This window comes from Protopterus annectens, chromosome 1.part1 (assembly GCF_019279795.1).
Source record: "Protopterus annectens isolate FY-2018-M chromosome 1.part1, PAN1.0, whole genome shotgun sequence".
NCBI lineage: Eukaryota > Metazoa > Chordata > Ceratodontiformes > Protopteridae > Protopterus > Protopterus annectens.
Genome location: NC_056726.1, coordinates 353,554,158 through 353,578,425, shown reverse-complemented (window position 1 = coordinate 353,578,425; position 24,268 = coordinate 353,554,158). Strand labels below are relative to the sequence as shown.

Here is a 24,268-nt window from a genome sequence, read left to right as displayed (position 1 = left end):
AAGCCTCTCAAAATAAGCTTGTTCCTACACTCCTGCAGGACTCTCGGGCTGAAGGCATGACAGACCGAGCAGGAGTCCTGCAGGTGTAGGGAACCCAAGCAATAAACACAAGATGTGTGACCGTCTGTCAGAGACATCTTCTGACAGCATGAGTCACACTTCTTGAAGCCTGAAACTTTAGAATCTTTGGACATACTGGCCCGGGGATACTAAAGAGAGAAAAATTAAACTAGTGCTTAAACAAGGCACACAGAAACACTCACACACCCGCACTAGTTAAGCTAACAATAATAACCACCAAACTATCACACACACAACTATCCTTAATAAAAATATACAAATACTACAAGGCTAAACACTACTCCTATAGGTACAAGGGTGGGGTTAGCCACTAATAGAGAGAAACAAGGGGGGGGGGTAGAAACTCTCGAACAGAAAATGAGTTTCCTTATTGGGACAAACTAGGGGATACACAGTCTAACTACACTACAAGGGAAAGACAATCTATATCTCAGAAAAATACAAGGTAAATAATTAGCTAGTAATACAAAAAAAAGGATTAATACGACCTGAGCCAGTAAAAGCGCAACCTCGTAGCTGAAGCGGCAAACTAGATCGGGGTATCTAGCACCAAGCAATGCGAGATAAGGGGAGGCCTCGAGCCAGTAAATAGCTCTCGAGCTGTAGTAGATGGCCGAGTCGGAGCAGAGGATCAGCTCTAAACCCAACCAGCAAGAATGAAGGTGAGATAGACAACTTAACATTAATTGTTACAACCTTATTGTCTCTCATTTCTTATCCAACATCTTGGCATCCAGTTTTATGAAGTACAGCTGTAATTATAACACGGACACAAAAAAAAAAAAAAAAAAAAAAAAAAAGGATTGCTGTGTTGAATCAAGGAGAAAAATCTACAGCAACCACAACACAATCCCTTAACTGAAAAGAACATGAGTGCAAGGCTCTACGCTGATTAAATAACTGGCACTGAAGTATAATATGAAGTACAAAAGCAAGAACCGAGAGGAAAAAATTCCTAGCAATTCTGGAATTATAGCAGCGTCACGGGAGAGTAGCATCACATTTCACAGGAATTTAGGGGCAGGTCACAAAAACCCCTGGCCCAGAAATAAGACACACAAGGTGTATAAACCCAAATGTTATGATTTACTGTTAATGTGGCCATCCTCAAAGACTGCTGACTATTTTACAGCCTGTTAATTTAACACAACAGTGGATCTCAGAGACTTAGGATTCAGAACGAAATGACACAAATCATTCAAACTCAGATTTTTTCCCCTTAAATCTAATTAGACTGATGATCTGACAATTTTTTTTCAACAAAAACACTGTTTTTTGGTTAAGTTACAGTAAAGGAAAAGATGCTGTATGAAACAAAGACAAGTGTAGTACTTACAGGACAAAGTAACATCTGCATGTAGATTTTGGATGCAGAATTCAGCCAATCCAGTTCACATGTACAGTAGCCATGTATTATGTCCACCAGTGCACTGACTGTTGCTTCTATGTGAGTCAGCCCTAGAAAACAAGGTAAAAAGACAATATTCTGTTAAGTGACATCACAAAATACAGTCACATGAGACTGCTCAGCATAACCACACATTCAAATAATGATATTGCGCAATTTTTTACATATGACAAATAACAAAAGCACATACAGAAGTCAGATTTCCAGGAGAGCAGATGGTTTCCTCCCAATGCCAAACTGGAAGGGTCTAGGGGAAAACATGCAAAGGGGTAAAAAAAAAAAAAAAAAAAAAAAATTAAAGCTTCCTCTCAAAGAGGCTGGCAAATTTACAGCAGGTTTAGATCCCAGCAAAGTAAAGACTGGGGGAATGGGTCTACTCCAAGGAGGCGTCCATAGCCCTAAGCACCTGGACATCCCAACTACATCCAACCTCCAAATACAGTCAAAAGATGTCTAGAAATAACCAGAAAGATAAGGTAGGAGAAGGTATGAGCTGCAGCAGCAATTTTGCTACTCAAACATGTACAGTGACACTGATTAGCCTTGCATAACTACATCATAAAAATACTACTGTAGTACATTTCCTTATAACAGAGAGAGTACAACAAATGGTTACTTAAAGGGACCCTAACTACAGAAAAAAGTGGTGAGAGCATGTCCTACAGTACTACAACTGAATAAACTTGTGATGCTTCTAAACTTAATGCCCAACTTGCAGTGCTTATGTATGGTGTGAATAGCGGTTCACACCACTATTTCACAGATTTTTTGTAAAACTAACTCTTAGTTGCCTGCACACATCCAGTACAAGTAGAATTAATCCCTCTCGTTCTCGGGGTTTATTAAAAAGTAGCTGCATGGTCTAAATTAAGGCTAAGAAGTACGAAAGAAGGTCTGGTTTTAAGGGCCATTTTACCCTTCTAGAGGACTGTATAATTTTTTTTTCTTTTTAACACATCAGGACACTTGATGTTTATGGATTTCTTCAGGTGGACTGATTGCCACAAGAGAAAATCTCTTCAGGATACAGACTTCAAGACAAGAAACTCAACTTATAAGCAAGGACAGTAAGACAATAAGTTGTTCTAATAAAAGCCCCAAGAAGGAGGCAATGGCGTTCTGTGAGGCCTAAGCTGAAGGGAGCACCTTTCAGGAAAACTTTCCTGAGGGACAAATGGGGGGGGGGGGGGTGCAGAAAAAAAGCAAGCTGAAACAGTTGACAAGGGAACCTTAATGCAGACATATTATACACTCAAGTCACATTGTTCAGCCAACTATATTAAAGGAAAGCACCTGCCAAATCTCCTCCATTTATCAAGCCAAGACTTAAAAGAGACAGGCTTCATAAGCTTTTCCAATTCGTGCATCACTTCTGGGGAGAAACTCACTTAATTTCTCTTTTATGTTATTCAAATATAAATACATTTAGTTATTAATTTCTTGTCTGACTGCCTGAGTGAATGATCGGTTATGCTGCAGTTTTACTCTGGGATGAAATCTGCTACACACTACAGAAAATATGCCCATCCACTGTTTAACCCATCCTTACTGAATCATCAGAATACAGGACTATGACAGAATCAATACCTACTGCGCATACAGGAAATACAAACTCAAGTTTAGCAAACTTAATACAGTTCAGCTGAAGAAATTAAAATAAAAACTACAGATTTTAGAAACAGAAACACCACTTTACATGGCAACTATAAATGCCTGAGAAGGATCATGATGGAAAAATGATTCATCGCATATGGCATTATGCCACCAGATGGGTGCTTGAACATGAGGCTGACCGACACCTTGGCTATCCCACTCCAAGTGGCTCTTCATGAGCCACAGAAGTTATAAGGAACAACAATATTAAACAGTGAGAGGTATTGCGCCATCTTCAGTTCCTTACAATAAGTCCCCCAACACACAAACCACCACCACCAGATGGAACCTCTTCCTCCACCGAACCAAACTGACTACAGGACATTTGCTGACCTCAGAATGAGCCAAAAATGAATGAGAATGTATCTATATAAATCAGGACCACTGTACCCTACACCTATATGCTATACTGAAAGCAGTAATAATCCGAGGATAGAAGGAAAACTATACCGCAGCAGTGATATTAAATACCCACTGTTACAGTGAATATGCTCAAACATCTGCACTACATTGTAAAGATCACTGCTGCAATTATGATGGGGAAAGCAAAAGATGAACTCAGAGTTACCCTATCAAATCATACTAACTTTAAACTAGTTTCTTCTCCTAAGAGAAAAGTTGCTTGAAAGATCTGTTTGCATGTTACAGATATTAAATGCAAGTACTTTAATAAATGGATTCCACCCCCCCCCCCACAAAACACACAACGGAGACATACACGCAGACAAAGGTCCACAAACAGGAGACTGCCACAAATTCAACTCAGGTACTCAAAAAAAAAAAAAAAAAAAACAAAAAAGAATAAAACACTAAATCAAACTGCATGACAAAACATATTACTAGCTCAAACATTAATGATCTAACAAGTTAACAACTCATCATATTATCCAAATATCTATATTCTGAAAAATGAACCGGAAAGCTAAATGTCCAATGAATAACTCAGTCCAGCACCACTTAAAATAGTCAACATTTTATATAATGTTTAACCATATCATCTGGTTCTCAAACTCCAATCTGTCCTTAATAAAAATAATTCATGTAGATTTTTTAACACTATTCTGCCATGTTTTCATATTACAAAATTCTAGTCAATAAACACTAATGATCTAGTACTTTACCTGGCAAACAAGCTGGAGCAAGGAAAGCATTTTTTGGCTTTGACGCATGCAGTCTCCAAAAATGGCTCACAAGTTGAGTGATGAAAGAGTGACCTTCTCCATTCGTAACCTTTGAGGCTTCTTTGCTTTCTTCACTCCCTTCATAACAAAGAAAAACATGATTAACAAGACGAAGAAAGTACAAGAAAATAACAAGAATAAAGCAAACTGACAAAAAAATGCATTCTTTCCCCATCATTTAACTAAATCAGAACACTCACCAACTGATCCTTGTGCAAGCATTATCACACCAATATGAAACCAGTAAATTTCTCAGCAAAAGACATTCAGAGATATGATGGAAAAGCTAAATAAACATTGCTGCCAACACTGTGGATACGGACAGACTTTAAAAGCAGCAAGGAAAATGATTACATAAAAAAAATAATAAATGTCTAGCAAAAAGCATATAAATACCAAAAATAAAAATGTACTATCTTTCACATCTACTACCATGGTGCAGACAGATGAGGCCCTGATTCTTCTTTGATTAGCAGAATGGGTTCTGGAGAGGGCAGGCTGTGTAGGATGGGAGCAAGAATCCACTGTCAGCTCACCCATTCTGTGAGGAGGAAAGCAGCTAATCTTTTGGGTGACACAGGAGTAGGCCTAGAAGTTTCATCCTTAAAGTTTTAGTCGACTAAGCACAAACTGCCCAATGGTGCTAAACGGCTGGCAAGTCTGGAGAATAGCATTTCAGTGAAAAATCATGTATGCTTCCCTGAGGCCAGGCAGGAATCATGCAGCTTGAGAGGTGCAGGTCATCTGCCTTACGTAACAATGAAACTGCTCTCTATCACCAGACCATCAGCTCTATTAAGGGACAGGCCTGCTAAGCTCAACCTGGGGAACCAATGGGCCAATTAGTTTCTAAACCCAAGAAGGCAACAGGTACAACCTACCCACTGAATAGGGAAACTAGTGAGCTCCACCTGAAAACAAATGGGACATAAGACCCCCTCTCCCTGCCAAGGGGCTCAGTGTTATCCACAATGGGGGAGATGCTTAGCGAGGTCACACTGAGGGTACAGTCCTATTATCATATCAGGAATGAATGGGTCAGCTGGATGACTACAACGGGCACACTGGGTTTAACAAGGGGCCCAAAGAATAATTTCATGGCCTTCATTCACAAATAATTTGCAAACATAAAACAGATTTTTTTCTCTCTTCTCTTCAGTAATTACTAAACTTCTATCCTGACATGGCTACATGTACAAAAGAATAAAGCCCTGATTTAGAACCCACCTTCTTTCATTCAATAAAGTTTCCAGGTGCTACAGCCAGAGAAAAGAAGTAGAACTGAATGTCCAACACCAGCTCACCCAGCTTTTTTGGGGGAGGGGGATCCTTGGTGCTACCCTCAAGCTGCTTTGTCCCCCTAGCAAAGGCTAGTTAATAAAGCAGTACTATACAGAGTCACAGTGTTAGCTGTTCTACACTTTAATGGGGACTATATTGGTTGCTTATCAATGGGGATGGGTATCCAACTGGGTAATCCTCCCCGTCCTCTTACAGTGCTTCTGTTAAATATGTATTTATCAGTTAACCATATACAAGATAAGTCCAACACCAACTCAGCTAGTTCAAGCAAGAGAATTCCTTTTCCTTGTTTAAACAGAACCATTTGTTACTACATTATATGAATAAATCGCCCTGCTTGAGATACCAAGGATTCCCTAACATTTTAACTTCTAAAATGACACTGCCATACTGCTTTTTCAGGTCCATCTGAGAAATCAATATAGCAGCGCAAGCGCTTAAGTGCCCACATTTATAAGATTTTTTTGTAGCTTTACAAACCAATTCATCTAGTTTTCAATAAAACAGTCTGTGATTTAGCTTTCCTAGTATTACAACACTTTTAACAGAAATGCTAGTATTAAGTACAGGTAGTTTGCAAGCATTTAGCGTGATGATCCAGTGGAACTCCATCTTCTCTATGATGGCATTCCTGTTGCCTTCAAGAGGCCCCATTTCCAGTTTATCCAGTACATGAAAGCTGCATATTTCATGAACAGTGTTTTTCAAGTGACAGTCACTAGGAAAAGTTTACATAACAAAAAATTTAGGTCTGCTGATGTTGCAGGCTCGGAGAGAGGACAAATTAGGGCCTGAAACAACAGGATCTCGAATGGTGGGTGGGAGGTTTCTCAAAAGAAAGGTTCCCTTCAATAAAAGCCTTAGAAAGAGTAAAACAATGCAACAAGAGTTCTGATTTTCCCGTATGTAAAAACTGAATACAATAGCTAGATGAACCTTAACTGTAGAATAACTCCTTCCTGAAATGACCTTGATAAAAAATCAAGACTAGATGGTGGCAATGCTGAAAAGGCATCTAAGCCTCTAGCAGAAGCCCATATAGCAAAACGTTCCCACTTCCTTTTGTACACCTTTCTTGGGATTTTTTTTGTTTTTCTAACAAGGAAAGAATGTGAACAACTGAAGTTGTCAGCATGGCATTCAAGGTCATCACGGGAATTGAAGGAACCATGTAGTCAGTTTCAAGGCTTTCGTGTCTCAGTGAGGAAGGCTGATGGGTGAGATAAGATCTGGATTAAGGTCTAGTACACCCAGGAAGGTTATTTTAGATGAGGCCAAAGAAAGAGGAACCTGGCCTGTCAAGGCCAAAATGGAGTGAACGGATCAATGAGAATCACTGTTGCTTTGCACCTGTTGGCCTTCTGCAGAAACTTAGGAGGGGAAAGGGCGGAAAGACAAAGGAGACCTAGGGGCCAGCTGTGGACTAGTGGGATCAAGGCAAAGAAGCTGCTGCACTTGGTGTTCAGATGGGATGTGAAGAGACTGCAGCATGGCTGGACTCAGTGTCTGAAGATCATGTCAATGACTGGATGAGGGACAAGTCATGATGCATCAAGACTGATGTGCTCAATTTGTCTGCCAAGACAAAACACAAATTCCCCAGGATGTATGCTTTCACTAGGAAAGTGTTGTGAAGACATTACTAATTGGCACAACCTCAAGGCATCACAACATATTCAATATAAACAAGTTCTGCCTTGTCTGTTGATATATTATACCACTGTGATGTTGTCCTCCTTGACAGAGAGCACACCTTGGGATGACAGTCCTGAAAGACCTGCAATTCCAAGAGGACTGCCCTCATCTGCAAGACAATGATGTGAATATTGACCTCTGTTGTTGCCAATGTGCCTCTTCCCTTTGAAATGTTCCTCCCAACCAAAACCAGAAGGGAGGAGTCGAAGGTCACTGCAGTTATCTGTGGTGGAAAGGTGACCGTGGGCAACTAGAGAAGTCCGCCACCAAAGAATAAGCCTGTATATTGGAGTGAAGCATATGAGAGAATGTCGTGGTTGATTCAGAAAAGACCACTGAACACAGGGGTCTTGTGCTGCACCCTCATTTAAAACCTTACCTGAGGAACCAGCATAATGGATGCAGCCATTGACCCCTGTAGACGAAAAATTAGTCATGCTAAGGGACTTAAGGAAACAGGACTGTAGAAGCTTGAAGATGAAGTAAAAGCACCACAAAATCTAGAAGTTTGGCACACTGGGATGTCATGTCCAGGTGGCACCCTATAAATTGTGATGTTTGAGTCATCAGATGGCTTTTCTTCACGTTTATGATGATTCCCAGGTGATGAGAGAAGTCTTGACACTGAATAGGCAAATCTTTCGTGGCAGGCAATTTTCTAGATAGGGACATGTGGAACCCTTGAAGTCTTAAGTAGGCCGTCACCACTGCCATGCATTTGGTGAACACCCTAGTGGCTGTGGTGAAACCAAAGGGGAGTGCTCCAAATTTTATGACTGGCCCCCAGATGAAAGCAGAGAAATCTTTTGGACAGCTTCACTATTTTGACATGGTAGTAGGTATCCTGAAGGTCTTTTGAGCAAATCCAGTCATCCTACCTCAGGAAAAGTAGAGTGGACACAACTGTGACCATCCAGTACTTTGGTTCACAAATTGATTTAGGTGACTGATGTCTACACTGGGCCTGAAGATTCTAGTCTTCTTCGAAACCAAAATAATCTTAGACTCTGGAGCCTAGCTTGTCTGGTGGGACCTCCTGGAGCACTGTTTTTTCTAGAAGCTTTGGTAATTCTCCTGCTGCCAAAAGCCTTTAATTATGTGGAATATCAGAAAAAGGAATTCCCTTTTTGCATGGTGGGGAGAAAGCAAAGGGAATAATGGAGCCTCTGGTGATACTCTTCACCCAAGAATCATGAGTGACAGATAGCAAGATGCGAGGATACAGAGATACATACACTCCCGATTAACTACAGTGTGTCGCAGTCCGTCAACTGTTCAGGATAGATTAAAGGGTTTCTTGGTAAAGGGGCCTCAAAACCCTTGCTTCTGCAGTCCACGCCAACCCCACATGTGAAGTTCACAAATTATAAAACACCCAACAATATTATTTGTTGTATTATTTTTGACCCGGAAAAGAGTTTGATCTTTCAGCAGTGCTGCGTGTTTTATTGACTTTTCACACACCAGTGGTTTCAGCACTGTTTTTTTCCTCCACTTTGGTTGGTTCATTGAAAATATGACCCCCACCCACCACCTCTGGGAGTTCTGTAACAAGAAGTGTAATGGGCAAAATTAAGGGACTTATGAAACCATAGTTTGTTTCCAACTTTCTGGTTCTAGGAAGATGTCCTTCAGGACAGGAAAAAAAAGAAGTTATGTTCTTATCATAACATTCCCTGTATGTTGTCCATATTGTCCTTTATTCTCACTTGTGGGGTCGGATCCGATGCGTCAGATCTGCCTTGGCTACTAATCCAGCTCGACGCCTTCAGCAAAGGCCGTGGGCTAAATTTTTACCCATAATTCCTACCCCTGATTACCCTCAGATCTTGTTTACAACTCCAAGTTGTATAAAGAAGAGTTATAAGGTAAAACTTTGCAAGTGTATTAAGGTAATCATGAGCAGACAGATGATCCGCTGTGGTGACCCACAACACGGAAAAGCCAAAAGAAGATAAAGGTATATATGTGTGTGTACTTCCTCCCTTGAAAAGGAAAGTGTGAAAGGATATTCTCTGAGGAGATATATATATATATATATATATATATATATATATATATATATCCACACACACACATACATACAGATATATACACACACATATATACAAATATATACACATATACACACACACACACATATATATATATATATATATATATATATATATACACACACACACACACACACACACACACACACACACACACACACACACGTATATACATAATGCAATCCTCTTTGCCTCAAGTGCATCAGGAGTCTAGGCAGGGGAAGGAGGGAGGGTTGTGAGAATAACGGACGTGATGTGACAACAGATATGGAACTTTATGGTAAGAACATAACTTCTTTATGTGATGTCAATCTCGCCTTTATTCTCACTTGTGGGGCCACATCCCTAGCAACAGAACACTTGGGTGGCTCAAGGGAGAATATTCCAGGGTGAAACACAAAAACAAAGACTGCTCTACTCCTGAAGGCCAAATCTACTTTGTAATAAGAGATGAAAATAAGAGGGTTAGCCCAAGTAGCTGCTCCACATATATTACCCAGAGGTAGTCTAGCGTGGAAAGCTGCAGAGGTAGCAACAGCTCTAGTAGAATGAACTTTAGTACCATTTGGGAGGGTCTTGTTATTAGAACTGCAAATATATTATATACAAGCTGTCAGCCACTTGGATAATGTGATCTTAGATATTGGGTAGCCTTTCTTTGTATCAGAGAAAGAAACAAAAGGTTAGTCTGATTTCAGAAGTCCTGTGTAAGTAAAACCGTAATTGCCTGTGGACATCAAGCAAGTGCAAAGAATATTCCCCTTTATTTTAAAAATTGGGGAAGAAAACCAGAAGGACAGTAGACTGGTTTAGAGTATTTTCTGTAGCCACCTTGGGTAGGAAGGATGGGTTGGTGCGTAACGACACCCCATCTCTGTGAAAAGTTAGATATGAAGGTTTTATGGACAAGGCTTTTAATTCAGATACCCTTCTAGCAGATGCAGTTGCCACCAAGAAAAGGGATTTCCATAAAAGATACTTCATATCATATGTGGCAGAAGGTTCAAAAGGAGGACATATAATGTTTGTTGAAATGAAATTTAGATCCCAAGAAGGTACTGGATGTTTCACAAGAGGCCTTAACATGACAGTGCCCTTCCAAAAGGCTTTGCAAAGTCTGAGAAATAATTGGGCGGTCATTATCTCCTATATGAAAATTTGAGATTGTTGCTAGTTGCACTTTTACTGAGGCTGCTGCTACTCCACTGAAAATATCTGCCAAATACTGAATAATATTAACTGGTGCTGTAAAGGGATCTATGTTTCTGTTATCCCATATTGCAAATTTTTTCGATTTGCTTTTATAAAGTTTTCGAGTGGACAATTTATGAGATGATAAAAGTATATGATTGACTGGCGTGGATAGGGACGGAAACCTGGCAATTAAGGGAAGTGAAGTGGCAAAGTTGTTAATTTCAAACTACATAGGTTGAGATGAACTACCCCTGACGGATGTGTCAAAAGGTCCAGAACTGTGTCCAGAAACCAGGGTTCATCCCTGAGATGAGGCTGAAGAAAGGGAAAATAGATCTGACTAGGCCAGTAAGGGGGAAACAAGGATAATGGTAGTCTCCAACAAGCTTGCTTTCTGTTGGAACTTTGGGATTAGAGGAACAGGGTGAAACACAAAGAAGCCCCGTGGGCCAATCATGAACAAGGGCATCCCTTGGTGACTACCCCATTGGGGGGATTAGAGAGAAATAGTTGCTGCATGTAGCATTGTCGGGTGATGCAAAGAGGCTGCAGCAAGACTGGCCCCATTTGCGGAATATCATATCAGTTATCTTCGAGTTGAGGGACCACTCGTGTGGCCATAAAATGGCTCCACTTATTTTGTCAGCAATCACGTTGGACCTCCCTGGGATGTGCATTGCTATTAGGAAGCGGTTGGAGGCTATTGCCCAGAGTCAGACCCTGACAGCTTCTAGACAAAGTGGGTAAGACCTGGTTTCCTCCTTGTTTGCTGATGTACCACACTACAGACATACTGTCAGTGTAAACTGCAATTGCCCCTGTGGGAGGAGAGTCCTGAAATGCTTGCAATGCTAAATGCACAGTTCTCATCTCTAGGACATTTATATGCAGGTGAGCCTCGTGGTCTTGCCAGATGCCTTGAAGTGTCTTCTCCAGAAAAGCCCCCCCCCCCCAATCTAGGAAGCATCCGTGCTCACTGTGGCTAGAGGTTGTGGGAGAATAAAGTAGCGGCCCTGAAGAACTGTTTGCGTGTGGAGCCACCACTGTAGATCTTTCTTGCAGGCTTTGGTTATTGTTATCTTGTGAGACATAGGAAGTTCCAAGATGGACAACTGAGCAAATAACATCCCATAGGCGTACTGTCATATGAAGGCAAGCTAAAGGAACTAGAATGATGGAAGCAGCCATTTTTCCTAGCACTTGTAGAACCAGTTTTGTAGTGCCTTTGGACTTTATGAGTGTTTTGACGAGATGACTGAGATCTTGTACTCTTCTTTGGACAGAGTCTTGCTATAGTATATATTTCTGCTCCTACGAATCTTAAAGACTGTGATGGCTGTAGCACAGACTTCTCATAATTTACTGTAATGCCTATTGAGGAGCAGAGCTGAAGGACATCATCTCTTGACTGAAGCAACTGATGCCTGGTCGTGGAGGATATGAGCCAGTCATCCAGCTATGGGAATACTCTTGATTCCCTTGGGTCTCAGGTGAGCCACCACTACTGCTATACATTTGGTGAACACTCTGGGGGCTGCAGTGAGACCAAAGGGCAGAGCTTGAAACTGAAGTGACTAAGCTCCAAGACAGAAGCATTAAGTACCTCCTGGACCGTCTGTCCATTTTGATACGGTGGTATGCATCTTTGAGGTCTATAGAGTACATCCAGTTGTCTTTTCGACAAGAAGGAAAGTATGAACTGAAGTCTTACCATCCAGAACTTGGTCTTTTTTTACTACTTTGTTTAGTTTGCTGAGATCCAGAATGGGCTTCCAGTCCCCTGTTTTCTTTGGAACTAAGAATCATCAAGAGTAGCTTCCAGATCCTTTCTGGACTGCGGGGACCTCTTGGATGACTTTTGCTTAGCAACTTTTGAATTTCCATAGTTGCTTGTTCCTTTTGACTGGGTGGAACATCTGGAACAACTCTGTTTTCAGGGATAGGAAATGAGAAAGGAATGATATATCCTCTAGATGTTATGTCCTGCACCTGCACCCATTTGTCATTTTTTGCCAGGTTTCTCGGTACAGGGATAATCGTCCCCAGACTGCCTCGAGAGAGGAGCAATTGGGCACTCCCTTCAGGAGCACTAGAAAGGTCTCCCAAAGAAAGAATCCCTGCAGCCTTGGTTTTGCAGACCGCACCCCCACCCCCGCCGCAAAAGCAACATCTCCCATTGTTCCCTCCTCTGCCCCTGGGGGAACTTTCACCTTGTGTGTCCTGATAAGACCTCTGTGATTTCTTGAACCACATTTTTCCACTACCTTTTTGGCCCTTGGGAAATGGTCTGGAAGGAGTGGAGAAACTTACTCCAATGGCAGACAAAGTCCTACCTTTTTGTTCACACTTGGTGAGTGTTTCCCTTCACTTTTGTCCCCAAAAAAAATGAGCCATCAAAGGGGTTATTTATGAAGGAAGACTTGAAGGGCTCCGCGAAATTGTAATGACGCATCCAAGCCTGTCTCTGGAGAGATACCCGAGCCTGGTGCCCTACTCGTTCCATCTGCTGCGTAAGAAATCAGCTTCATGGAAGAGTTGACTACTGAATTTAAGGTAGCAAGCTGAGCACTGACATTCTCTGCCACTGCAGCTGCTACATCGCCTTGAAGGGAATCTGATAACTCTTTAATAAGGGTCCCTCTGAAGTCTTGTAAAGTGAGTAATGTAATTCAGGAACTGAAAGGTAAAGCTCGCTGATGCGAAGACACGCCTTCCCATATCTATTCATAGTCCTGGAGTCTTTATTAGAGGGATGGGTAGAGGCACTTGTTTAACAGAGTTCCTTCCTGGTGGCGGCCTCCATGACCATGGCATCAACTCCTACACCTTTCATAAGGAAATTCTATTCTTTAGGGGGCAGTAATGTATTTATTTGGCTTCCTAGGAGTAGGATCTATGGTATCTGGGGTCTCCCAAGCCTTTCAAGAGACAAGATCGATAAACTCATAGAAAGGTGTAGTAACCCAAGAAGTTGAAGGGGAGACACAAAGGATTACAGGAATACTGACTCCTGAGAAGAAGGGTGTGAGGACTGGCAACCACCTCTCTATTGTAATATTTCTAGGATGACTCCAAAGAAGACATCTTCAGGAGGTGATTGTGGGGATCCTTTTGTCTTACTGAGGTCAGACTCAGATGTAACAAATTCTTTTGGATAGTCCAGATGTTTCCTCTTACATGTTCTCTTCTGAAGGACCTATTCAGTGGGATACTCTGGAGAGGTTTCACAAGAGGGGGCAGTACCCTGAGGTACATTCCATGTACTAGCATCTCTGTGGACCTGGGGAGAGGGCGCGTGAGAAGACAAAGGCACCTGGCATGAAGGAGGAAGAACTGATGAAGGATGAGTCTCAGACTGTGAAGTCAAGGCCCTCCTCATTACCACAAAGAAAGACCCTCCCCCGCTCTGAAGGAGGAAGAACTGATGAAGGATGAGTCTCAGACTGTGAAGTCGTCAAGGCCCTCATTACCACAACGAAAGACCCTCCCCCGCTCTGAAGGAGGTCCCCAGAACCTACACACAGTTGTCGGTGCTAAAGGTCTCTCCAGAATCGAAGAGGCTAGCACCAAAGCAGACGTAGGAGCCCAGCTCACCTGAGCCAATGCCCCCAGGAACAAAATCAGCTCCAAAGAAACCGGAAAAGTGTCCGTGGACCCGACTGGGGAGTGTCGACTCCTAGAGATCTCCTGCTCCAAAGGTAAGGACAGGCTTGGCGCCAAAGTCAGAACCAGGGAGGTTAAAAGTCCCTGATCCAACACCGACAGCCTGGATATCAGAATCTTCCAGTTCTGAAGCAGAACAATGGATTGGAGGAGGAACTGCATCAAGAGAAAATTTTCGTCTGAACTGATTCCTTTGGACTCGGATCCACAAGAATTCTTGCCAATGCAAGTGTCTTCAAAAGTCTCTCCATGACCCTGTCCACATCTTCATCTGACAGACTCCTGGTGGATAAAGAAGGCATTCTTGAAAGGACCGAGATCAGAAAAGGTAAAAGAGGAAATCTTTTCCAATTAAGTGATCTTCTCCTTTGCTTCTGCATTCAGGGTGTCCTCGGAAGTCCCTGCTCCAAGGAAATACTGGAGCCAGAAGTGGATCTCTGATCCAATGGAACTTTTGGATCCATCAGTTATGAAGCTTTCTGCTTTGGCTCCAACAAGGATCTCGGCTCCAATGAAGGTCTTTTTTGTGTTTTGTCTGTTTTTTTTCTACAGATACAGCCTCAGAGAAAAGCGTTTTTAAGACGCCTTTCAATATTAATTTATTTTTACACTCCATCAATGTGTGATGATTAAAATTATGGCAGATGGAGCAAGACTCTAAGTGTACAGCCCCTAACCAATACGTACACAGTGTGTGCAAATCGCTAAGGGGCATTTTTTTTAATACTGCATTTTTCACACTTTTTAAAGCCTAAAGGCTGGCTTGTCCTTTTGAGACATTATCAGGAGAGAGAGAAAAACACATCACACAGACAAATTTTTGTCCTCTAACTTAAACTGACTTAAAAGCAGTCTCTCACACAAACAGGTTTAAAGTTCAAAAGTTTAAGAGTTTTGAGAGAGAGAGAGAGAGAGAGAGAGAGAGAGAGAGAGAGAGAGAGAGAGAGAAAACGTCCTCTAACTTAAACAAACTTTCCTAAAACGCCCTCTAATTTAAACGAATGTTTACCGACAAGTGCTGAAAGGGGACAGAACTACAAGAGAAATATAAAAATATATATAATGGAAATATAAGAGGAAATTATATGAAATAGCTATCAAAAAAAGCAAGTACTTAGCCCAGAGCTAGAGTGAATGAACATCTTTGCAGCATGACAAATGAGTTATGAAGTAATCAGTGGAAGGAATTATGGGTAAAAATGTAGCCCACGAGCTTTGTTGAAGGCTTCAAGTTGGAATATTGGCAGCGACTGATGTGACGCATCGGATCTGACCCCACAAATCAGAATAAAGACAAGATTGAAAAAATCACATCTTATGTCTACGGCAGACAGAGTTTTGCTCTTCTGCTCAATTTTAGTGAGCGTATCTTTGACCTTCGTTCAAAAGAGCATGCAACCAAAGGAAACATTGACAAGGGACACCTTGAAGCTCTCCGCAAATCAGAGATGCATCCAAGCACGACAAACAGATGTTGCCTGCCAATCTCAAAGTGCCATCCACTGCACTGAGCAGCAGGTGCAAGAACATGTTTAATATTGTTTGGAGGGTAAATGGCTGCAATTCTACAATTTTTTGTACATCAGCAGACAAATCAGAGAGGGACTTGGAAAGTTCCTAGCCGAATCCCTCTGAAATCAAGCCATGCGAGTTAGGTAGTTCAAGCCAGCAAACAACAAAAGTCGAAAATGCATAACTATGCTTTCCAAATCAATCCAACACCCTGGACTCCACTGTTAGGGGGATGGACAAAGATGCTCTCTATGGAAAGATTTTTAGTGGCAGTCGCTATTACCATGGCATCTACAGGTGGTACCTTACTCCAATACAGACCATCTCTAAAAGACAAGAATTTTGTCAAGTTTCTGGGAAATGGCTCCACCACATTAAACTCCTTTCCAAGCCTAGTGTGAAATCAAATCTATGAGGATGTCAGCAGGTGGGACCACCTAAGAAGTAGTTAAGTCAACCCCAAAAGTCTAGAGCAATACAAACTCCTCTTGGAACACTGCTTTGGATAAGTTTTTGCTCAATTCAAAGACATCTCCAAAGGAGACAATCTGAGGATAACCTTGGGGACCCTACCCATTCCTCAAAGTCGGCATCTTCAGTGAGAAACTCCTGAGAGGAGTCTAGACACTTCCTTTTGCAAGATACTTTTCTGTGGCTTTCTCAGGTGGAAGTCTCCACAGAAGGCTCAGAACTGGAGTGAGAACTCACCAAATAACAACCATTGAGGCTAACTGATGCTGGCTGTCCCTGTTGGACAAAATGAGTGGAAGACCCTGCAAGATCCAAAGGAGGTCAAGGCAGTGCCGAGCGCATGCGAGGAATCTCCTCTTTAGACTGGGAAAGAACCTGTTCAAATACTTCAAAAGCCATAGCTCAGACTGGTGTTGAGAAAACCTGATGCCAACTCAACTCTACTTCAAAGAAGACACTGGAGCCAAACTGTGTAAGGCTGAAGCACCAAATGTCAGTAAAGGCTCCAATAACCTCAGAGTCTAACTCAATCCCCATATCTCAACTCACAGACTTTTTGCAAACCAACTGTGACAACGCTGAAAGGGTGACAAACTATTGAAGATGAAAAAGCAAGCGCTCTCTGCTCTAAAAAGAGCCTGTATGAGCATCACTTGCAACAGACATCAGATCCACATGGCAGACCAGCACAGAAGTAACCAATTAGGGTGTTGCTCAGATCTGACCACCAGAACAGTACAGTTTTGTACCTACCATAAATGTAGATGTTCGAGTATTCACCCTGCTGCAGTCATCACACTTGGGTTATCCTGCCATCAGGCGGTCCCACAGTCGGTCCAAATTCCAAAGTCTTGGTCCGGCGTCGGTTGCTGTCGCTTCTTCCCTGACGTCAGTGCGCCAGGGGTATACAAGAGGCATCCAACGCCATTTCTTCAGTTTTTCTTGCCCCAGATGTCAGATGTCCCCAATAGGTAGGCAATATATTTATTGCTATATAAAAATGTACATATAAAAGTAAAACAATACCTTCAGGCACAAGCAAATACACCACAGAGATTGTATAGGATAGAAAGTTATAGTTAAGTCCAGCTAGTTCAGAGGGGATGGAGGGAGGGTAACCTGGACTGCAGCAGGGTGAACACTCGAACATCTACATTTATGGTAGGTACAAAACTGTACTATATTCATCGTGTTACCCTGCTGCAGTCATCACACTTGGGTTGAAGCCCAAAGCTAAGGAAGGGTGGTGGAGTTAGACAGGGTTAGAAGAAGCTAGTAGGCCCTGCAAAACTGCAGTGGCAAAACCAGCTCTAGTCTTAGAATATAGAGGTAAGTGATAGTGTTTGGTGAAAGTGTGCACTGAACTCCAAGTTGCAGCTTCCAGAATATCCTTGGTTGGCACCTCCCTGAGAAAGGCTGCTGATGTAGCTGTAGCCCTGGTGGAGTGGGACCTAATGTTAGCAGGTACCCGTTTCCCATGATGCGTGTAGCAGAAATGTATGCAATGTCCTATCCATTTTGAAATGGTCTGTTTTGAGATAGCTTTTCTTTGTGATCCTGTAGCATAGGCTACAAAGAGCTGGTCAGATTTTCTGAAAGCCTTAGTTTTATCCAAGTAGTAACGTAATTGCCTGTGAATGCCCAAAGAGTGCAGGAGTCTTTCTCCTTTGTTCTGGGGTTTTGGGAAAAAGGTGGGCAAATGTATGGTTTGGTTTAGGGCCACACTGGATACCACCTTTGGCATAAAGTAAGGATTAGTTCGTAGAGAGACTCTGTCTTGATGAAAAATATGGAAAGGCTCCACTGCCATTGGTGCCTGTAGCTCTGAGACTCTTCTAGGTGAAGTTATTGCTAGTAGCAGGGCAGTCTTCCATGAAAGAAATTTTAAATCAGCAGAAAAAGCTTTATTTATTTTATTTTATTTTATTTTACATTTGTTGACCGGGAGGATCCGACTGGATGCATGTCCATTTTCAGCGGAGGCCCCAAAACACAGGTTACAAAACACTTAACTAAACAATGAAGCAAAATATACATTCAAAATAAGAGCATTCTAAGTTATTCTTTCTAATTTATTTTAAATGTAAGAGGGGTAGGATAGTAAGGAGATGTAGAATATTCATGAGTTATAGACAGTTATTACATACTAGAGTGGACTGGTTCAAAGTGCAGCAGTGTAAGCTTTTCCAGAACAAAGTTGTGATCCCAAGTAGGTGTTGGTGCTCTCCTGGGCGGTCTTATGTTCTTAGCCCCTCTGAGGTACTGTCCTAGGAGTGGATATGAAAATAAAGGAGGATCCGTGTTGTAATGAGCTGAAATTGCTGAGGCGTGGATCTTAATAGATGAAAAGGAAGTCCTTTGTGCAACATCTCAGTTAAATATTGTAGAATCTGAGGAATGTTTGGATCAAGGGGATTTTAGCCTTTAGCCTGGTTCCAGGCGCAACATTTTTTCCATTTGTCTGAATAGGCTTTCCTGGTGCTGGGCCTCCTGGCCTCCAGAATGACATCCATAACAGCTTTGGATAGAGGCGTTGGCTGGTTGTTTAAATAATTTGCCATGCAGCCAGGTTTAAAGTCTTGAGCTGGATGTGTAGAATCTGATTGTCTCGCTGGGTGAGCAGGTGAGGAATTTGTGGTAAAATCCGTGGTGGGCCGTGTGCCATGTTCCTTAGAATTGGATATCAGTGCTGGCGTGGCCAGTCTGGTGCAATGAGTATCATTTGTGGCCTCTCTAACCTGGCTTTCAGCAGTACCTTTGCTAGAAGAGGCAGTGGAGGAAAGGCATACACTGTTAATGTTTTCCAACTGAATGAGAGGACGTTCACTTTCCAAGCTTGTGGGTGGAATGTCCTTGTGCAAAATTTTTGAAGTTGGTAGTTTTGGGGGTTGGCAAACAGATCTATGTCTGGGCGTCCCCATTTTTGAGTTATCATTGCAAATACTTGTGGTTCGAGTTTCCACTAGTGGGGATCCATGATGTTTATGCTTAGGTCATCTACCAATGTGTTTTTCTTTCCTGGCAGGAATTGTGCTTGTAGTTGAACTTGGTAAGACAGTGCTGTGTTCCACAAGGTCATTGCTTGTCTGCATAGAGGGTAGGAAAGTTTGCCCCCTTGCTTATGTACCACATTACTGTGGTATTGTTCATCTTTATTATTAGTTGTCCTGGGTGTAAGAGGTCCTTGAAAGCTGTTAGGGCATTCTGTACTGCTAGCATTTCTTTTTGATTGATGTGCAGATGCCTTTGATCTGTAGTACATTTGCCCTGAATGCACTGTCCTGCCACGTGTGCTCCCCAGGCATAGTCCGATGCATCTGTTGTCATAGTTTGCCTGGCTGTGGGTACGGTAAAAGGCTGACCCTTGTTGAGGTGACATGCCTGTGCCCACCATAGAAACTCCTGTTGTAGGCAGGGAATGAGTGGTATTGTTTCCAAGCTGTGGCTGTGCTGAGTCCATACGCTTTTCAGGTACCATTGTAATTTCCTCATATGCAGTTTTGCAAATGGTATTAGTGGTATGCAAGATGCCATGAATCCCAAGGCCTGCAGAATTTTTCTTGCAGGGAGTTGGGCCTTTGTTGCCATTATTTTGAAGTATTGAGTCAGCTGTTGTTGCTTGTCTGGCGTGAGATAAGTCATCTGGGTCGTTGTATTCAAGCTGGCACCCAGGAATATTATGTTTTGTGAGGGCACTAGTTTTGATTTCTTTTGGTTTACTGTGTACCCTAGGCAACTTAGAAGGTGTTTGATAAATGCCAGATGCTTTAAAAGAATGTCCTTGCTTTCTGCTTGAATAAGGCTGTCGTCCAGGTATGGGTAGATTTGAATTCCTCTTTGTCTGCAGTATGCAATTACTGGTGCCAGGCATTTTGTGAAGACCCTGGGCACAGTAGATAAGCCAAAGGGCAGTGCAGAGAATTGATAATGGGCTGAACCTGCAATGAAGTGGAGGTATCCTGCAATTTTGTCTGATAGGGACACGCAGGTAAACATCCTTGAGTTCCAACGTTACTAGCCAAGCATTCTTGCCCAGCATGGGAAGCTGCTGCCGTAGTGTTAGCATCTTGAATTTTGGTACTTGCAGATAGGTGTTCAGAGTTGAAAGACCCAGAATGGGTCTCCATGCTTTGTCCTTTCTTGGGACTAGAAAGAGTCTTGAGTAAAATCCTTGTCCTTGCTCCTGTGTAGGTACATGTTGAATGGCTCTCATGGCCATGAGAGCTGTAATTTGTTTGTGCCTCTGCCCATTGATTTGATGGCAGGTTTGGCATTCCTTTTATCCTTGGCAAGGTATGAAAGTGGAATCTGTATCCTTGTGAGACAATGTTTAGGACTCATTTGCCTTTTGTGATGATGTGCCAGTTGTCTGCAAAAAGTGCTAATTTTCCTCCCAAGGGAGCTGCTAAGAGAGATTTGCTTGGTAGTTTGAGGGTTGAGTCATTGTGTTCGTCTTCTGCTAGCTTGGGGCATGTCTTCTCCTCCTTTCTAGGTAGCAGTACCCCATTGGCGAGGTTTGTAAGGGCCTTGTGACTGACCTCTGCCCCTTGGGCTTCTGTATTTGCCCCTGTGATCTGTCAGAAGCTGGAAAGGACCAGTTTCTTGTTGGCCAATTTCTGCTGAAATGAGGGGGTTGTACCTGTAAAAAATCCTTGACCATCTGCATAGACTTTGCCTTATCCTCCATTTTCTTTAAAACCTTCTGCTTTGACACCAAATACATCCTGCTGTAAAGGTGCATCCAATAATTTTGCTTTAACATGATCAGATAGGGTTTGTTCTTTTAACCAAGCATGTCTACGTATGACAGACCCAGTTAAAAGCTGCTCTACAGAAAGCTTCCAATGAATCAAATCCACATTGTAAAGTATATTTGCCCACCTGTTCAGCTGCATGCAACAGATCCTGCATTTCCTTGAATTCAGACTGTTCAGAATGTGTGCTCATTTTTTGTTTTAACTGAGACATTAGGAATTGCTGATATTTCAGCATGTGAATCTGACAATTTAATGCTCTCATAGCCAGAGTAGCTGAGGTGTATATCTTCTTTCCCCATCTATCTTGGGCTCTGGAATCCCTTTCAGAGGGCACTGGATTTTTAGCCATAGAAGCTTTAGCCCCTATGGGACCCTGGGAAATTGTTTCTGGGTCAGCCACAGGGCTTTTATAAAGGAATTTGTGTGAGTCAGGTACTTTGTAGTATCTGTCTGGTTTGGCTGGAGCAGGAGGTAGAGAGTCTGGATTTAGACTAGACTCCAAATAAACACCATCCACAATGTCTAAAACTGGACGGATAGGAATTGGCCTGTGCTGGGGTAGTAAAAGGAACTCTCTGAGCCTTTTCTTAGAATCAAAGTAGTCCTGACCTTCCCAGTGGAAATGTTCCCTCATGGTATGTAAAGTTTCCCCAAAGGAGTAGTCTTCAGGGGGAGATGCAGAGGGAATAGAGTCTTCAGCATCAGAGTCTCCATAAGGTGGAAAAACGCAATCCTGTTCCTCAGAAGAGTCTGAGGAAACTGAAACCTGGTCAGAGGAAGCAAAATCCTCCTCCTGTCTTGGTCTTTTATCTGGAGGTGGATGTGAACCCCTGATTAGGGTAATCAAATCTTCAGCCATCGTAAGCATCTGTTTCTTAGTCATGGGGCCTCGAACTGGAGACTGATGTACAGTCTTTTTAGGTTTTAATGGAGTTTTAAGCTTAGCATAAGATTTAATGGTGAGTGTAGTCGGTCTGCAGACACCTTCTGCAACAGAAGGTGTTTCTAATGCACCGGGATCATCTTCTCCTCCGGTGTCGGAAGGGCCTAATGAAGTTGGCTGTGATGGCCTAGTACAATCCGCTTGAGAATCCGAAGTTGTCTGGGGGTCCAACTCTGCGGTCATCAGGGGCTGCGTAGGCGCCTCACTGAAAACCGGAGAACCGGCGACAGGCCCAGCAGAGGCCTCGGGGTCTGGCTTGTTCCTAGGCTGCCTGTCCTTATCCTTGCATTTTTTATGCATGCCGGTCGTCAGCTGCTCTGACGGCATGATATAATTAAATTTCCTACCAAAGTAATGTCGTGCAAAGTCAAAACGGCGTTTGATAGTTCGTTTATTAAACCTAGCACAAAACCGACAACCTGTGACGTCGTGGTCTGGGCCTAGGCAAGGAATACAATAAGAATGGAAGTCCTTATGAGGTATTTGCTTCCCACAAGAAATGCAATTGTTAACTTTTTCTGACATCGGACTGAGGCAAGAAAAGGTTCCCCCAACTGGGTACTTAGCTTTATTGAAGACTTCGGACTGAAATTCGATTCGAAAATCTCAGGTGTCGGCCGATCAGCACTTGCGAACTGCTTCTGCTTCAGGCACCGCGCGGCAAGAAAGACTGAAGACATGGCGTCGGATGCTTCCTATATACCCCGGCGCACTGACGCCAGGGAAGAAGCGACAGCAACTGACACCGGACCAAGACTTTGGAATTCGGGCCAACTGCAGGACCGCCTGACGGCAGGATAACCCAAGTGTGATGACTGCAGCAGGGTAACATGATGAACATCTGGGGTGGAAGAGGCTGCACATGGAATACGCCCATCTTAATCTGAATGCTAAGAAATTTTCTGCTTCAGAAATGCTTCTTGACAATTGAAAGGATCTAAAAGATGATGTTATGGAAGATGGTCAGGAAGCATAGTGGATCATTTTGTCCTAAAGTATGGGAAAAGAGCAAAAGACTGCCCCAGCTCGGGGGAAAATGACAGAGACTGCATCCAAATTTTTTCCCGTCTTGACACCAGATTCAAAAGTCCACATGTTTTTGGCTAGGGGCCATACTGGGTCACTGGATCTGGAGATCTCTTCCCATAACATTCCTTCTGTCTTTTTCTCCTTACATTTCTCCCTTTTTTTCTCCTAACGAAGTTTAGCATTGTCCAGTCTTAGAAGATGGTAAAGTCGATGCATATGTCAAACAGGTCAACTCTCCCACTTGGGAAGGAAAGATGCATTTGAGCATCAACTCTGGCCTTCTCCAAAAGAGGTGCAGCAGCCGCGTTCTATATTTAAGTGGACAACTGCCAAGCAACACACACAAGTCATGAGGAAGGAAGATGGGTGGGGGGCTGGATCTTGTACCTGCATGCACTACACTTTTTTTTGAAACGCTCTATATAGTTGTTCACAAGCAGGACTAAACGCAACTCATTTGAACACTTATACCAGTGTTAAGTCTGTGCAAAACTGTGCAGAGTAGGGATTGGGGAATTTACCCTTTTCCCATGTAGAGCACTCTTGGAGTTGATATATATATATATATATATATATATATACATACATAAAGTAGCAAGGGGTGTGCAGACTTCCACATGTGATTGCAAAGGGGGGGGGTGCACCTCCGACAAACAAAATTTCTTTCGGGATCGATCTTTAGCCATTCCAGATTTGTGTACTTCAATGTTTTGAAGTACATCCACTTTTTTAAAGCTATTGGCCTTATCGAACCACCCTAATATCCAACAAATAAAACAAAACACATCTACAATAATTTTACTCAAAGTCCTTAAAACAGGCAAAATCATTAATCACAAAAAGCATTGGCATAAAAAACATACTTTTAGAAAACTTGTATATCGATATCTGTATCTATATGTATAGATAGATATGTATATATACATATCTATATCTGGGGCTCCTGTTTGTCGAAAACATACTTTGACAAACAGAAGGTAGAACACACTTAAATGAAGGTGCACATCAGAAGGGCACTTTCGCAAAAGCAGATTCGCCGAAGCATGTTACAGCGGGAATCAGGAAATATTTCCTTTTGCCCACTGTAGTGCGATCTCAGAGTTGGTATATAAGTAGGGGGGTGTGGGGGATGCAGGGGGCTTCACCTCCCTGCAAAATAGTGTTTGTAGTAGTCCCCCGATTCAATGAATCAGCTGTCGTGAAAGTAAACTTTCGAGGAAGTGGGGTTTTACTTTTCTTTTTCGAGTGTGAAATTTCAATAAAGAAAAGTAGACCCCTGTATCTATACACACACGCACATCTATATATATCTTTATACATATACT

General features: G+C 42.4%; 1 protein-coding gene across 1 annotated transcript in view; it reads right to left on the bottom strand.

Moving 5' to 3' along the window:
* UBR4 (ubiquitin protein ligase E3 component n-recognin 4) overlaps nucleotides 1-24,268 on the bottom strand; it is a 3,959,899-nt gene that overhangs the window by 1,989,345 nt on the left and 1,946,286 nt on the right. Inside the window, 2 exon segments of the mRNA XM_044087073.1 lie at nucleotides 1,418-1,539; nucleotides 4,264-4,401. Of these exon segments, the coding sequence (XP_043943008.1) occupies nucleotides 1,418-1,539; nucleotides 4,264-4,401 (260 nt within the window).